This window comes from Scatophagus argus, chromosome 8, assembly GCF_020382885.2.
Source record: "Scatophagus argus isolate fScaArg1 chromosome 8, fScaArg1.pri, whole genome shotgun sequence".
Lineage (NCBI taxonomy): Eukaryota > Metazoa > Chordata > Actinopteri > Scatophagidae > Scatophagus > Scatophagus argus.
In genome coordinates, this window is record NC_058500.1 from 13,387,718 (window position 1) to 13,401,788 (window position 14,071).

At 42.0% G+C, this 14,071-nt stretch overlaps 2 protein-coding genes across 3 annotated transcripts; both read right to left on the bottom strand.

Annotated features, from left to right (window-relative positions):
• Positions 1-68: 68 nt before the first annotated feature.
• Positions 69-5,093, bottom strand: LOC124063208 (glucose-6-phosphate 1-dehydrogenase-like). Of its 2 annotated transcripts, XM_046396624.1 has the most exons (13): positions 4,926-5,093; positions 3,977-4,014; positions 3,714-3,822; positions 3,401-3,618; positions 3,151-3,309; positions 2,890-3,015; positions 2,689-2,782; positions 2,402-2,588; positions 2,054-2,289; positions 1,420-1,496; positions 1,219-1,311; positions 1,047-1,112; positions 69-323 (listed from the first exon to the last, which is right to left on the bottom strand). In XM_046396624.1, the coding sequence occupies exons 1-13, from the start codon at positions 5,052-5,054 to the stop codon at positions 311-313; spliced, it is 1,545 nt and encodes a 514-aa protein (XP_046252580.1). In that variant the 5' UTR covers positions 5,055-5,093; the 3' UTR covers positions 69-310. The 2 variants fall into 2 exon arrangements, with proteins under 2 accessions (XP_046252580.1, XP_046252579.1); XM_046396623.1 differs by lacking the exon at positions 69-323 and having other exon boundaries at positions 784-1,112; positions 4,926-5,092.
• A 1,440-nt stretch (positions 5,094-6,533) lies between these two features.
• Positions 6,534-13,899, bottom strand: galnt6 (UDP-N-acetyl-alpha-D-galactosamine:polypeptide N-acetylgalactosaminyltransferase 6 (GalNAc-T6)). The gene is made up of 11 exons (XM_046396622.1): positions 13,699-13,899; positions 11,909-12,410; positions 11,245-11,417; positions 9,506-9,655; positions 8,617-8,851; positions 8,414-8,531; positions 8,114-8,314; positions 7,834-7,965; positions 7,625-7,726; positions 7,373-7,531; positions 6,534-7,085 (listed from the first exon to the last, which is right to left on the bottom strand). Exons 2-11 carry the CDS (start codon positions 12,388-12,390, stop codon positions 6,972-6,974), a joined length of 1,866 nt encoding a protein of 621 aa, XP_046252578.1. The 5' UTR covers positions 12,391-12,410; positions 13,699-13,899; the 3' UTR covers positions 6,534-6,971.
• Between the last annotated feature and the right edge of the window lie 172 nt (positions 13,900-14,071).

A 14,071-nucleotide genomic window follows, 5' to 3' on the forward strand; every position in this document is an offset into this window, starting at 1 on the left:
TACTGCAAGAAAACTGACCTTTGAAACTGAATATGAGCAGCTACAACTAAATTGGCTTATGATATTATGACATTTAAAAAATATATCTTAATTATATTATTTTTGCATACTATAAATGTTAGACAAATGAATCACATTACAGGTTACAGAACATAAACAGTGTGCCCCAGAGGATAAGTTTTGTTTGTTTGTTTTTTAAAACACATGTTTGCCTTTGCTGCACTTCCCACGGTCCTCCGAGTACTGGCAGGATCAGCTAAATGATCTGTGTGTGAGCGTGAGTGTGTGTTTGTGGATGGGAGGCCTCCAGCTAGACCACGCACCTGGTAGAAACAGACACAGGTGAGATAGTACTTCAGTATACTGCAGGCAGTTGAAATTGAAAGCTGAAGTTGTAATGACAAAACTCATTCATGAATTTTGAGAGATTAACAATTGCAAATATCGTTTACAGTTTCTTTTTGAATTTAGCTTGAAACACCTACCTGGAAGTCATTCTTACCTGAAACAGCCAAACTCTCCTTTGCTATAAAGAGAATCAGCTGTTCTTACAAACCAGACCAACAAGCCGTCCTTTATATTAATATTAAGTGGTGCTGTTGCTATACATGCATCAGGTTCAGTGTCATCATGGTTTAGTGAGGACTGTAAACACAGGCCTGCTGACAGTGGAGAACAGGCTTATATTCTTCAAACAATTATGTAAAAGAGATTTTTCTGCTCTACAAGTCTGTGTTAGGTGTGGCCATTGCTGTTAAAAATAAAGCAAAAAGAGCAGACGGGAAGAGTGAAGGATGATTTATTCAGGAATTTATAGGTGAACACTCATATCATCTCCACATTCATTGATTCGGGAAAAAAATCAGTGGTGTTTTTTCTTTTTTATTCCATGCAGACACAATCAGACAACAGCACAGCAGCAAAAAGAATGAAGTAAACTTTATTGTTTGTAAACTTTCCAACAATGATATGTTTGTGTGTACAAGGTGTTTGGGTGTGTGTGCATGTGTGTGACAGGGCCTCATGTCATGTGGGGTTGCACCCACTTGTATGTTCCTTCATAGCGGAATCCAACTCTCTTTACGAGATCATCTGCCTCATTTGGACCACGACTGCAGACACAACAAAAGTAAAGACAGGAGGAATGGAAATTAAAAGGGAAAAATGATAAAAATTGCATCATGTTTTTATTTCTGCATCGCTAAACCGAAATGTTACCTTCCATATTTGTAAGGGATGGGGTGCGTCTTCTCTGCCTCTATTTGGTGGAGGAGAGGGGTGAAGATCCTCCATGCTTCCCTCAACTCATCACTGGGACAGATGGAGGAGCAGGTTCAGGTTAAATTATTGGGGGGTTTTTTTTCACATTAAAAAAAAATATCCCAACAATGAACCATGCGAGGAAATATCACAACTAACCTGCGGACAAAATGCATCTGATTTCCGCAGAAGACATCCAGTATCAGCCTCTCATAAGCATCCGGGAGCTTCACATTCTAGAAGAAGATGGAAGCTGTAAGTATCGGCTTAACTAGGGATGTGATATGTGATATGTCTTAATATGAATGTGGACGGTCTTTATTTGTACAGTGTATAACGGATAGGGTATCATATTCAGTTATACAACGCCAGTATTCAATCATTAGGTGGTCAATTTTAGATATTTAACAATCTGTCTTCAGCCTGTTTGGTGCATCTCTAAATCTATACCCTATTTTTAGCTTCCATCAATATCACTGTTAGACACTGAATATCTAACTATTCAGTAGGGATGCCTAATATTTATGAACAACAACTACACACACAGTCAGTGGCAGTATGCAGAAGAAGACAGTTTCTAAGACAACATGTTGCATGTTACATGTTCGGGGGGGGACGACTATGAATTTTAACCCAACAAATTAAAGTCATGGAATATAAAATCAATCATCTTTGCTATCTCAGGAAACAAATGGCACTATCTGAAAATAAACAATAAATAAATAAATAATATAATAAATATTCTAACAATGGATCACAGGGGATATTTTTGAGTTAAACGAACAAGCAGCACCTTGTATCTGCTCCTGTAGGTGAGATCCAGCTCTGTCTCCTCAGGGCTGAAGTAAACCCCAGGCCTCTTTGTCATCATCTTTAGGTAAATGGCTTCGTCCGGCTGCACCCGCACTACTAGCTCGTTCCTCTGACAGCGTTCATTAAATATGTCTCCCGGCACGTCAGTGAACTGTAGACGCACTTCTGCTTTTCGCTCATTTAGAGCTTTACCACAGCGGAGAATGAAAGGAACTCCTGGTGGACAGGAAGTTGATGGAACAGCAGACATTAAGGAGGAGAATGAGAGGGGATGTCATAAAATGTAGACATGCAAGGAAAAAAAAGAAAAGAAAATGTTGTGCCTCACCATCCCATCTTTCATTCTGAACATACAGTACTGCTGTGGCAAAGGTCGGTGTACAGGAGCCTCGTGGTACTGTCGGGTCATCAAGGTAGCCCAGCTTGGAGTCGCCCTCTCCCTCAGGGTCCCCCACATACTGGCCAAGCACCACATCTGATACGGCTACAGGGGCTATACACTTCAGCACCTTCACCTACAGTGTAGCCATAATTACAAGCCAACAGGATTGGAGTGAAATACAGAAATACAGGCAAATGTCTTGCTATTTCCAGCTACCCAATCACAGGTGTTACCTTCTCATCCCTCACATCAGCTGGGCTGGTGGAGGCTGGTTTCTCCATGGCGACCAAACAGAGCATCTGGAGGAGATGGTTCTGCATGACATCTCTACATCCAAAAATGTGAACCTGAATTAGGATTAAGGTTCTAGTGTAACAATAACATTGTATTCAGTGTTTTCACTTTCATATGAGTGTACTTTCTCTCACTCTCACCGAATGATACCAAAGTCATCAAAGTATCCACCACGGCCCTGAGTGCCAAAAGGTTCCTTGAAGGTCAGGACCACACAGGCAACGCTGTTCCTGTTCCATATGGGTCCAAAGATACGATTTCCAAACCTGGAAGTGAGAGAATAAAACACTGCTGAAATAAAAGACAACATTGACACAGGAGAGAAGAGATGAAGGATAATGAGTGGCTTAGATTTATACCTGTGGTAAAATGCTTTACAGTGTATGTATGGAGCTTGTTACCTGAGCACCATGAGATTTTGGACCATCTCCTTGCCCAGGTAGTGGTCTATGCGGTAGATCTGGTCCTCTGTGAACAGGGAGGACAGGTGGGCTGATAGCTCCTGTGAGCTCTGGAGGTCACGGCCAAAGGGTTTCTCAACAATCACCCTGTTCCAGCCTCTGCTTCACAAACACAGCTGATTAGAGTAATGTGATCAAACATTAAGTAAACCATTGCTTTTGCGGAACTGTGAGTATAACAGACACGAACTTGTGGCTCAGGCAGTGGGCTCTGATGTTCGTGCTGACGTGGTGATAGACGGTGGGTGGTAGAGCCAGGTAGAAGAGACGGTTGGTGTCACCTCCCCCCGGCAGAGATGACAGGTGAGTGCTGAGTTGAATGAAAGAGCTGTCGTCGTCATACCTGCCTCTAAGGTAGGAGTTCTTACTGAAGAAGGCTGAGAGACACTCACTATCTTCATCAGTAACCTAATGGGAATGTTGAACAATGATTCCTGAAAACACATTCCTAAGAATTACCAATCATGTCACAGGCAGCCAATAAGGAGCCTTAGATATCCTACCTTCATATGAGGCAGACATGCTGTCTTGATGTCTTCAACAGTCAGGTTAGACCGGGCAAAACCCACAAAGAAGGTGTCTTCTGGGAGCAGGCCATCTCTGAATAACCACCTGAAGAAAGAACAGAGTCAGCCAGTAGAGTCAGTCAACAGCAGTGAGGCAGAACGCTGGTCAAAGGTCAAACTCCTCATGACACAAAGTGGACAAACAACTCTTAAAGCAACTCTGTCTGCAAGTGGTGTTTGAGCAGCAAATCTTTACTCACCATAAAGTGGGATAGATCTTCTTTTTGGCAAGATCTCCCTGTGTAAATAATACAAATAAGATAGGGATTTGATCATGAACTTCTGCTGATAGACACTGTGGCTGAAAAGAATTAATCAATAGTCCAAAGAGCAGTTAAACATTAGTAACAAGCGTTCACAGTCATGTGGAGTGAGTGGATCAGCTGAGTAATCCAAGAACTCTGAACAAACACTTTGAGACCTCATGTAAAATTTAAGTAAATTACTTGACTTGGAAAAAAAAAGAAAAAAAGCAAGGACAGAATAGATAGATAGATAGAGAACTAGGTTTTGGACCTTGCATCAGGTTTGAGGCCAAGAGCAGTCCAACAAAATGTTCCCTTTCTTTCAGTGCTTGACAAAGAAATAAGTAGATGCAGCACATTTCAGTGCTCATTCCCTGGCATTCATATTCTGATTACCACACTACAGTATTCCCCAGTGAATTGTTCTCCTGCAAGGCTTTGTGTCTGTTGCACCCCCTCTCACTTTAAAATCACTTTTTGTTGTTTAATGCAAACAGAAATTTAGATGGATGAGCCGATTTACTTTATATATACAATGTATATATTGTTTCTACACATGTACATACTTGTATTTTTAAATTTTTTTAAAAATTTTGAACACATGTAAATACCTGTACTTTTAGATTTTAGATTTATACTTATCTTGTTTTGTTTATCCTGTTTTTATACCTTTCACTTTTCTTTCTTGGTCGGGAATACTGATGTTTGTGCAAAAAAAAAAGAATTTCCCTTCGGGGATAAATAAAGGAATTCTGACTCTGATTCTAATTCTTATTTCAGCAAAGGCACCTATTGATATCTGAAACAAAACAATCATTTCTGCAGATCTAAATTGCATGTCAGATATCATTTTAGAATAGAGTTATTCATGGCATATTAAAAGAAGTTGAGAGGTTGTACTCACAGAGGCTCCCAGGATTATGAATACGTGTGTGTTGGAGTAACTGGACTGCTCCTCTCCATAGAGCTCCCTCCTGAGCTGTCCAAACACTTCAGAGCGAGTCAGAGGCTCAGTGCTCATCTTCTGGCCCATCTGGTCTATGTCTGACCCTGCTGCAGCTACTCTCCCTATGATCACATGACACACACACAGTATGGTGAAATTTCAGTTGTCATCCTTGCCTTGCAGAAAAACTCAGCAAGTTAATGCTGCCACCTATTGTAGCAAGGAAATAACACCTGCTTCATGCACTGGGATGTGTAACTCTGCTCTCAAGAGCCTGTTGTCTGGAAGTTGAAATCAAATAAGGTTTGGCGACCTGAAGAAAATCCTGAACATTCACTTCTAACTCACATTTCAGGTCTATTCAGACTGGAAACAAATGACAGGAATGCTTCTTGCTTCTAAGCCACTCCCTGGTCAAATATTGCGCAAACATTGACAGGTCTCTGACTGTGAAAGTCTTTGTTGGAGAAAGAGTTCTTATCAGGAGGTCTACATAAACTTTGGCATTGTAACTTTCACAGGATTATAAATGTTAATCATTTATACTGTCTCCAAGCAGGCTAAATTCTAAATCAAAATCTTTTAAATAGGATTTAATTCTTGTAGTGTCAATAAGGTTGGGTGGGGGGGTGGAACCCACACAGACACAAGAAGAACACGCATACTCAGAATGGGATTCAAATCCGGAACTCTCTTGCGGAGAGGTGACAGTGCTCATCACTGCACCACGGTGCCAGCCAGATAACCATTCTTTAGGGATATATCAGACCATGACTAAGCTAGAACATGAAAGAAAATGCTGGCCCTAATATATATATATATATATATATATATATATATATATATATATATATATATATATATATAGTATTAGAACAGATCAAAGCTGTTGGTCACAAATGAAATATATTTTAGGCTACTGTTTAACTCTAAAGGAGTTTAAATATCTCGGGGTCTTGCTCATGAGTGAGGGTAAGATGGAGCGGGAGATTGACAGGCAGATCGGAGCAGCGTCTGCTGTAATGCGGACCTGTGGGTAGTGACCATAAGACCAAAATCGCGGATACAAGGAGACAAAATGTGTTTCCTCCAGACGGGGGCAGGGCTCAGCCTTAGAGATAGGGTGAGGAGCTTGGAGATCCGGGAAGGGCTCAGAGTAGAGCTGGTGCTCCTTTCGCATCGACAGGAGCCAGCTGAGGTGGTTCAGGCACCTGGTTAGGATGCCTCCCGGACGTCTCCCCAGGGCAGTTGTTTTGGGCATGTCCATCCGGGAGGAAACTTCGGCGCAGGACACGATGGAGGGATTATATCTCTCATTTGGCCTGGGAACACCTTGGTATCCCCTCAGACGAGCTGGTGGAAGTGGCTGGGGGGAGGACAGTCTGGGCTTCCCTGCTGAGGCTGCTGCACCCCCCCCAACCCAGATTTGGAGAAGCAGAGGATGACGAGAATCTTTACTTCTGAACTACTTCCTGAAATGCTTTTCTGAATATATCACATATAATACAATCATTTATCTGACACAACAAAGTAAATTTTTTATTAAAAAAAAAAAACGAAAATAGAAGAGACATCTCTTATTCATTTGTTCAAATCATTGTCAGACAAAAAAACAAGGTCACTAAATAGTGATTTCTGGAGTGAAAAGTTCAATGAATTAAGATCACTGCAGTTGAAAGCCACTGCCCCACAGTCCGGCTGCAACTCCTGAATGCAAAATGTGCATTCTGTTTAATAATCCCCAACCACCTTCAAATGTCTTTCCAGATTTTCCCATCATAAATAAATTTAAAAACCATCTTCTGGCCAACCCGAACATCTTCAACATATGTTACTGTCTTTACTTTTCGTCCTCCATCGTTAACTGTCAACTCTGTATGGCCAAATGCCCCAGACTCCATGGTATGAAGCCCTTCTGGATCAATGTTGTGCTGGCTCCTTTGAGTTGAGTCTCAGGAAGGGGACACAAGGTGCAGGAGGTCACCTGATAGGCAGACGGGGAGGTCAGCTGAAGGTCCACTGCTGGTAGAGGTCAGCAGCATTACAGTGGTCCATCTGAATCTGGTTTCCTTTCAGGTATAAACATTTCCCACTACTGGGATTCTTCAGAAGATTTTCCTGAAGAACAGCATCAGAGAAACAGTGAATCAGTACAGAAGCCCAAATTGATTGAAAAGTATTGATCTAGATCACTATTTCTACCATCTAATGGTGAATAAACACAACATTTTAGTCAAAAAAACAAAACAAAAACAAACAACTTGCTAGCTGTGGCCTTACATTTAGCAGACAGATATGATATAAGAATGTTCTATGTTGATTTAGCTATCATTTATATCTATCATCTCAATAAGTAAATAAACACATTTCCCAAAATGTCCATTTTTTCCTTCAGTGCTCCTCACCCCTGTAAAGACCCACTCCTGTTGTGGTGCCAAACTGGTGCCTTTCCCCTTCCGCTGGCATATTTCTATATTCACCGGCTCTGAATGGGGTGTGGCATGAAGACACAGCTGCTTTCCAATGTTGTGGCGCAGCTCCCTCTGAGATGTATATTCAAAGTACTAGAAGAGACAGTCAACCAATCAGAGACCTAAGCGTCCCAATCCAACCAATTATCTTCAGTTTTTAATGCCACATTATGTGAGTCATTGTACCTGATTGCCTCCCATGTTGTGACACTGGTACATGATCACAGGTTTACCTCCCTGGTTGCTCTCTCCAACATCCAGACAGGTTTTAGATCCTAAGTTTTTAATCTGGTGCAAACATGGACACAAAATCACAGCGACTTAGAGCTGCAGTTCTGCAACATGTGTGGTGTGGTGTTGATATCCACACAAAGACAAAGGGATATGTGACTCACTGCTCCAAACTTTTCTGGGCTCAAGTCTGGAACGAAAGCCTCTGGGTAGATGGTGTTTAAGTACCAGGTGAAGTTCTTGCACTTAAGCCTCTCCCTCAGATTCAGACGATCAGAGATGTCTCCATACTTGTTCTATAATAGTGAAGGGAGAAACAAAACAGTCACCTACAATTATATTATGATATCAACTTATTGCAGCATGGAGCATGAAGGTGATAAAGGTATTCTTTGTGCATTTAACATTTGAACACTGTTACTCCTAACAGCAGGTCACACTGACCTCCATGGCCATATTTGCAGCTATGTTGTTTCGCCGATAGAAAATCTTCTTGTAGTCATCCATCCACACCTCAGCCAGGCGCACTTGGTTGCGAGTGATGACTTCTGTGCCTTTGGGGAAGGTGTGGGGGCTCTTGGTGCGGAAGACATGGCCCACCACAGAACAAGGGATGATCTCTAGCTGACCACCACATTGCCACACCTGTGAATCACATTTAAAATTGTGAAAATTCCTGATAATGACAAGAAGATTTATTAAGTATCATGTGGAACAGTGGGAAGTGAAGACAAAGAGACTTACCCTGAAAGACATCTCAACATTTTCACCACCCCAGATCTCCATCTTGTCATCGTATGTTCCAATGTGTTCAAAGTATGTCTTCGAGATTGAAAAGAGTCCTCCAGCAAAAGTAGGTGTTCTGAAATTTAATAGGCAGTTACAAAAGAGTTAGACACTTAAATGATTCAGGGTGTTCTAGGTGAAACCAACATGGTCCTTCTTACTTTACAGGGTAGGTTTCATCCTTGCGCAGCTTCCGTGCATCCTCAGGAATTGCCTCCCAGCCGAAAGTCAGGCTCCAGTCAAAGTTGCCGCGGTTGGAAGCACGGTTGGTGGCGACAGGCTTGTTGAACTGAAAGGTGTTGAGGTCAATGGTGGTGATCTCTGGACTAACAACAGCAGTGGGTTCTTCAACAATGCGGGCCAATAGGGGCTCTAGCCAACCATGGAAACACTCACCTTGACAGGGAAGGAAGGAGAGAGATCACTTTATATTTGCTTCTTCGTCACATAGGAGACTATTTGGTGCCACCAATCATTTGTAGGGAGTTACAATGAGGTGGCCTTCGTGAACATGTTAGTATTAAAAAACATTTAGCATGTAGCATTTAATCTAAGCAGGTAAGTGAAAAAGGTTAAAAAAAATAACACAAGGGCTAAAACTTAAACATACCATAACATAGCAATCACAATAATGATTTTTGCTTTCTCAGATAAATTTATTAGATGCAGAGTTATGATATGTGCTTGAAATCAAGCACTCGCTAATCACAGGTACATTTTCTGACCCAACATAGATTTCATTTACACAGTTAAGCACTCTAATCGTTTAATCATTTATACATCTACTGAAAGTTTTACTGAGAAGTTTATTAAATACCACATGTGAGTGACTTTTCACAAAACATAGATGTACTGTATATTGGATGGACTCTAATATTAATGATCATGATCATCCCTTTATCTGAACACTAAATATGAGATGCTTTCTTGCAGTAGTATGTGTGTTTCTAGTAAGGAGGGAAAAATCACATTAAAACCTAACCCCGGCAATGCTATCGCTACAGTGAGGCAGAATGTGGTGTGTGAGTGAGTGTGTGTGTATTTTCTCACAGTGTGCGTCGAGAAAGGTCAGGACTTCGCCCTGAGCAATACTGGCACCCAGCAGCCTGGCAGTGATGAGGCCCTTCCTCTCCGGCTGCCTCACAACACGAACAATCTTCAACTGACGCACATATTCCTCTAGTTGGCCCTTCAGGTGCTCTGAATGAGTACAAAACAACATTTTCATGACCATCTCATCTTAATATAAAACAAATAACACCCTGCAAGCAGGTGAAGCTCTTTCGTTACTGTAGTTGTGTCACAGTGTAAACAGAGCACAACACTGTCACTGTAGGATGTGGTTACAGATGAAACACAACGCAACACTGAACCACACAGATTTCAGACTTTTAACCAGAAGTTGTCAGTGACACAACTGTGTTCTGCCTGGGATTCAAACAATAACCATGATCACACAACTGTGAGACTGCCAGAAGAAATAGCAATGAAGTGGAAACACTGTTGGTAAAACTGGGTCGCACTTCCCATCCAAAAAGGCAATCATGACCACAATACATGTCACGCATTTGTCATAAGTTTCGGTCTAAGTAAATCCACCAACCACACGTCTAAAAGTTATGACACAGAGCTGCTGCTCTTGCAACAAAAAGGGAAGCTTGGGTATCAACGCAAACATGCAAATGGAGCCGAGGCTCCAACGGCAGAAATAACTGACAGAAGTACAGTTAGGTCAATATGTTGAACATGATGTTGAAGTATCGGACAATACATGTAGTGGTGTTCATGACTCGTCCTTATGACTCAAAGGTATTTTTATACTCTCCAGGGATGCTCAGGTTAGTGTTATGGAAGTGGTATTTAAGATACTAAAACAGCAAAAACAGATCTGATAATTCAACATGAAGAAATTAGAAGATAATTATTTTTATGTTCATAAAACGTTCTAATTATATCTGTGGTGATTCAGCTTTTTATTTATTTATTTTTCTTGGTGAGAGACCTAAAATAACACCAGCTGCCTGCAACAGTGGTGTTGCTTGAAATGCTGCAGCAAACCTCATCTTCATTATGAATTAAATTCAACCTTACAGTCACTGCACACTGCTCCTAACAGTACATGCAGTTTGGCTGAACAAACAAACCAACGGGGGTTTGGATAGCTGCCCTAAAAAGTTTGAAAAGAACGCTTCTTTTTGCTATCGAACAATCATGATTTTTAACACTTTCACATACATTTATACACGTGTCATTAATGTGGCTGCTGTGCAACAATATATGATGGTGTTGAAGGAGTAAAGTCATAGCACGTAACACCCCACCTATCTGTTACTGTGTGGGTGAAGGCTGCTAAAAATCCACCTCTAACCATATTCTGGGTCATCTTATCAAAGCTCATCCATGCTAGCCTGTTAACTTACTAAATTAGTTATAATTTGAGATTTAATGATTTTCTGATGGAGTTTGTTTGTACCTTATTGAAGATATAATCCACCAGAGCTACCTAGTAATATTCTACTGTGGGTTTTTAAAAAAAAAACGAAAAAAACAAAAACAAAACATACTGAGTTAACAGTGAGTACAAGTGTCCAATTTTATCTTCATACCATCAAATTAAATGTCAGCACTGGGTGGGGTTTCCTTTCAGCACTGTATCTATCTTCAATACAAAATGTTGATAAACCTGAATGTTAAGCATCTCTTACTGTCACCCAACTGCCAGACAAGCTCTCTTCTGATTGAGCCTTCAAGTACATTTTGTTACAGTGTGCATTTACATTTTTCCACACCTGCAACACTGGCGTCATCTACCAAGATGATCTCTTTAAGCAGGACAGCAGGAGATGTGTACAGGACGCTGTAGACCGTCCTGAGGAGGGTGGACCAGGCCTCATTGTGGAAGACAATGATAACGCTGGTGGTCGGCAGAGGAGGACAGCGACGAAACTTCCTCTCCACGCATCTGAGCAAGAAGAATCACGTCAAAAACAAAGAGGGAGAAAGCCAGTGACGTGCGGAAAAGTGAGACGTGTATCAGATAAAACAGTCTTGTTGTGCGATATCGCAGACCATTGTTTGCAGATATTCAAGGCCTGCCCACCAATGTTTTAAAATAGCATTATGTGCAAACAGCCACAACCAAGCGTGTGACATGTACAGATGTCATTAGCGTACAATGACTGTAAGTGTTTATAATAACACATATGAGGCCTCAGTCTCACTCATCCAGGATACTGACATGTACATGCTGCTATGTTATACTCAGTTGCTGTGAAGTGATTCTACATAGTAATGGATTGTGTCATATGAGTAACATAAATGATTTACAGGCCTGAGCATGACCCCAGCTGTGAGTCAAGGTATTATCTGGCCTGCTGTGTAGCACACTTGTTGGTAAAACAATGATTAGTCCAAGTTATCTCAGTTTATTTTATTTTGGGAACATGTTCTTACTCTAGAGGCCTCGTGTCATCCCCAAGACTACGGCTAAGCGAGATGCGGTCGCTGGCAAACTGGTTGAAACAGTGCCGTGTCATGCCCTCCTCCTTCTCCTTTTCCTCCTCTGGGGACATGTGGTCTTTCTTAAATGCAGCCCCATTAGCCCCTGGGCTTCTGGGATCCTGTGGCGGTCTTTCCAGGTGAGGTTTGAGCTCAGCCTGAGTGTAGAATCCAGTGGGGCAGTTGACGTCTTCGGTGGGCTGGTCCTGTGTCAGTGGCGGCTGTGGAGCTCTGATCTGGAAGCCGATGTTGTTGACAGCCTCTCGGACCATTACTATCACCTTGTCCTTCTTGTCCACCAGGTCCTGAAACCAGGGGTCGTCAGCAGACGAAGAGCCAACATCCCTCTGGAGAACCACAAGGGCTACCATGAAGAGAGTCCCCCCAAGGAGCACCAGCTTCAGGGGGGATACACGCCGGTGTAGGAAAAGACGCATGTTTCAGAATGTCCTGAAGGCTTTTAAAAGTAGAAAAATAAATAATTAAAAAAAACTAATTCCCCAGAAGCAAATGGCTGCAAAATGTTTATGCAAATTATGTGAGGATTTCAGCAGAACTCTGAAAAAATCCACTCCCCTTTTCCCTTTACCTGGCTTTACTCCTCACAAGTTCACCGAGTTCTACTCGTGGTAATAAGACACATAACAAGATGACTAGCAAAGGAAAATATCCCTTAAACCTGTTTGTGTGTCTATGCAAGTGTCATAGCAGCAGGTAAACTAGCCAACACAGCTCCTCCCTCCCCGTCTCTTCAGGAAACAGTCCCAAAGGGCAGGCAGAGAGAACAGGGAGGCGGAGAGTGTGAACAAACATACCACACCTCTCAGCAAACACCTGAATTCACCTGCTCTGGCCCCAGCCCTCCAGGACCCATGTGGCAGCAGGTGGGGCGCGACAGTGCTGGCTCACCCTACAGCTTCCACGTCTGTTAATAAGTGACGAACTCCGCCTTGCTTAGACGCCTGCTCCAAAGATCAATAAATACCCTCTGACATTTGCTACAGGAAGTGGAGTTTTCACAGGACCGGAGCATCACACAGTCGTGACACAATGAGAGACTGTTTCCTACTATGTGAAACAGGTTGTCAATGCAATAAGGAGATGAGCATATCCTTAGATTCAGTTACTGTTTAGAGACTCACTTTTACTTGTACATAATTAATTCACTCTATTCTCAAGCCACCCTCATTCATAATTGATTCAAGGGGACATTCTTGGGTGTTCCAGAAAAGAGACACATTTTACATCAGCCAGTTAGTCCAGTTTGTTTTCTGCAGTTATGACAAAGGAGGAGGAGGAGGAGAGAGGAAACGACTATTACGTGCCCTGTAAACTTGAACTACCAATACTCCTTAAGTGCTTGTCAGAAGTTTTTTATATATATATATATATATATTTCAAATGAAACAAATATCCACCCTTCTCTACAGCTTAAAGTAACTTAAAGCGAAAGTAGACAAACTGAATAAAAGATGCTGAGTACCGTCAGAAGTCATTCAGCTGAGCGATGCACTGTGGCAAAATGAAAGAGGAAGAGTTGACTAACACTATTATGGCTTTAGTCAGAGTTCGCAGACACACTGAAAGCTTTACATATCACATTTCTGATAGCACCCTACGGCCCTACAAACCAATATTTGACAGAGAAACAGGACCTCCGGCTGTCAGGAACACAAAGGACACCGACACGCTGCTGAAATGTGAACATTAAGGGGTTTGTGTCTCTCCAAAATGCCGCTACTCACCTAAAAGTGACGAGCAGTTGCTCAAACCTGTTCCGACTCAGCTTATATTCATCGGCGTGGATGTCTGCGAACTGAGCGCGTTAGTTAGCGATGATCTCGTCCTCCTCAAAGCTGTCAGACTGGAGATTTGAGTGAAGTAGGATACAGCAGTTCCGTGGCCTCCCGGCTTTTCCTTTGAACCGAACAGGTGCCATTAGTTTCAATGATTAACCGGAGGGAGTCCCCTGGTGGCCACGGAGGTGCTTCATATTAAAGGGAGCTTTCAATGAAAACAGATCACAAGCTGCTTAATGGAGCGCGCAACATGCACCAAATGCGGATGGATAAATCAATCAATTAATTAATTAATGGATGAATGGATGGATGAACAAAA

Bases quoted from the DNA above. Each gene is read 5' to 3' on its own strand.
- LOC124063208 (XM_046396623.1), bottom strand. From the start codon at position 5,054: ATGGGCCAGAAGATGAGCACTGAGCCTCTGACTCGCTCTGAAGTGTTT. The intron at 3,310-3,400 runs GTTCGTGTCTGT...TTTGTGAAGCAG, and splicing joins GCCCACTGCCTGAGCCACAA to AGGCTGGAACAGGGTGATTG. The intron at 3,016-3,150 runs GTAACAAGCTCC...TCTCACTTCCAG, and splicing joins CAAAATCTCATGGTGCTCAG to GTTTGGAAATCGTATCTTTG.
- galnt6 (XM_046396622.1), bottom strand. From the start codon at position 12,390: ATGCGTCTTTTCCTACACCGGCGTGTATCCCCCCTGAAGCTGGTGCTC. The intron at 7,532-7,624 runs GTACAATGACTC...TGTCTCTTCTAG, and splicing joins ACAACATGGGAGGCAATCAG to TACTTTGAATATACATCTCA. The intron at 7,086-7,372 runs GTGAGGAGCACT...GCTGTTCTTCAG, and splicing joins AGGAGTGGGTCTTTACAGGG to GAAAATCTTCTGAAGAATCC.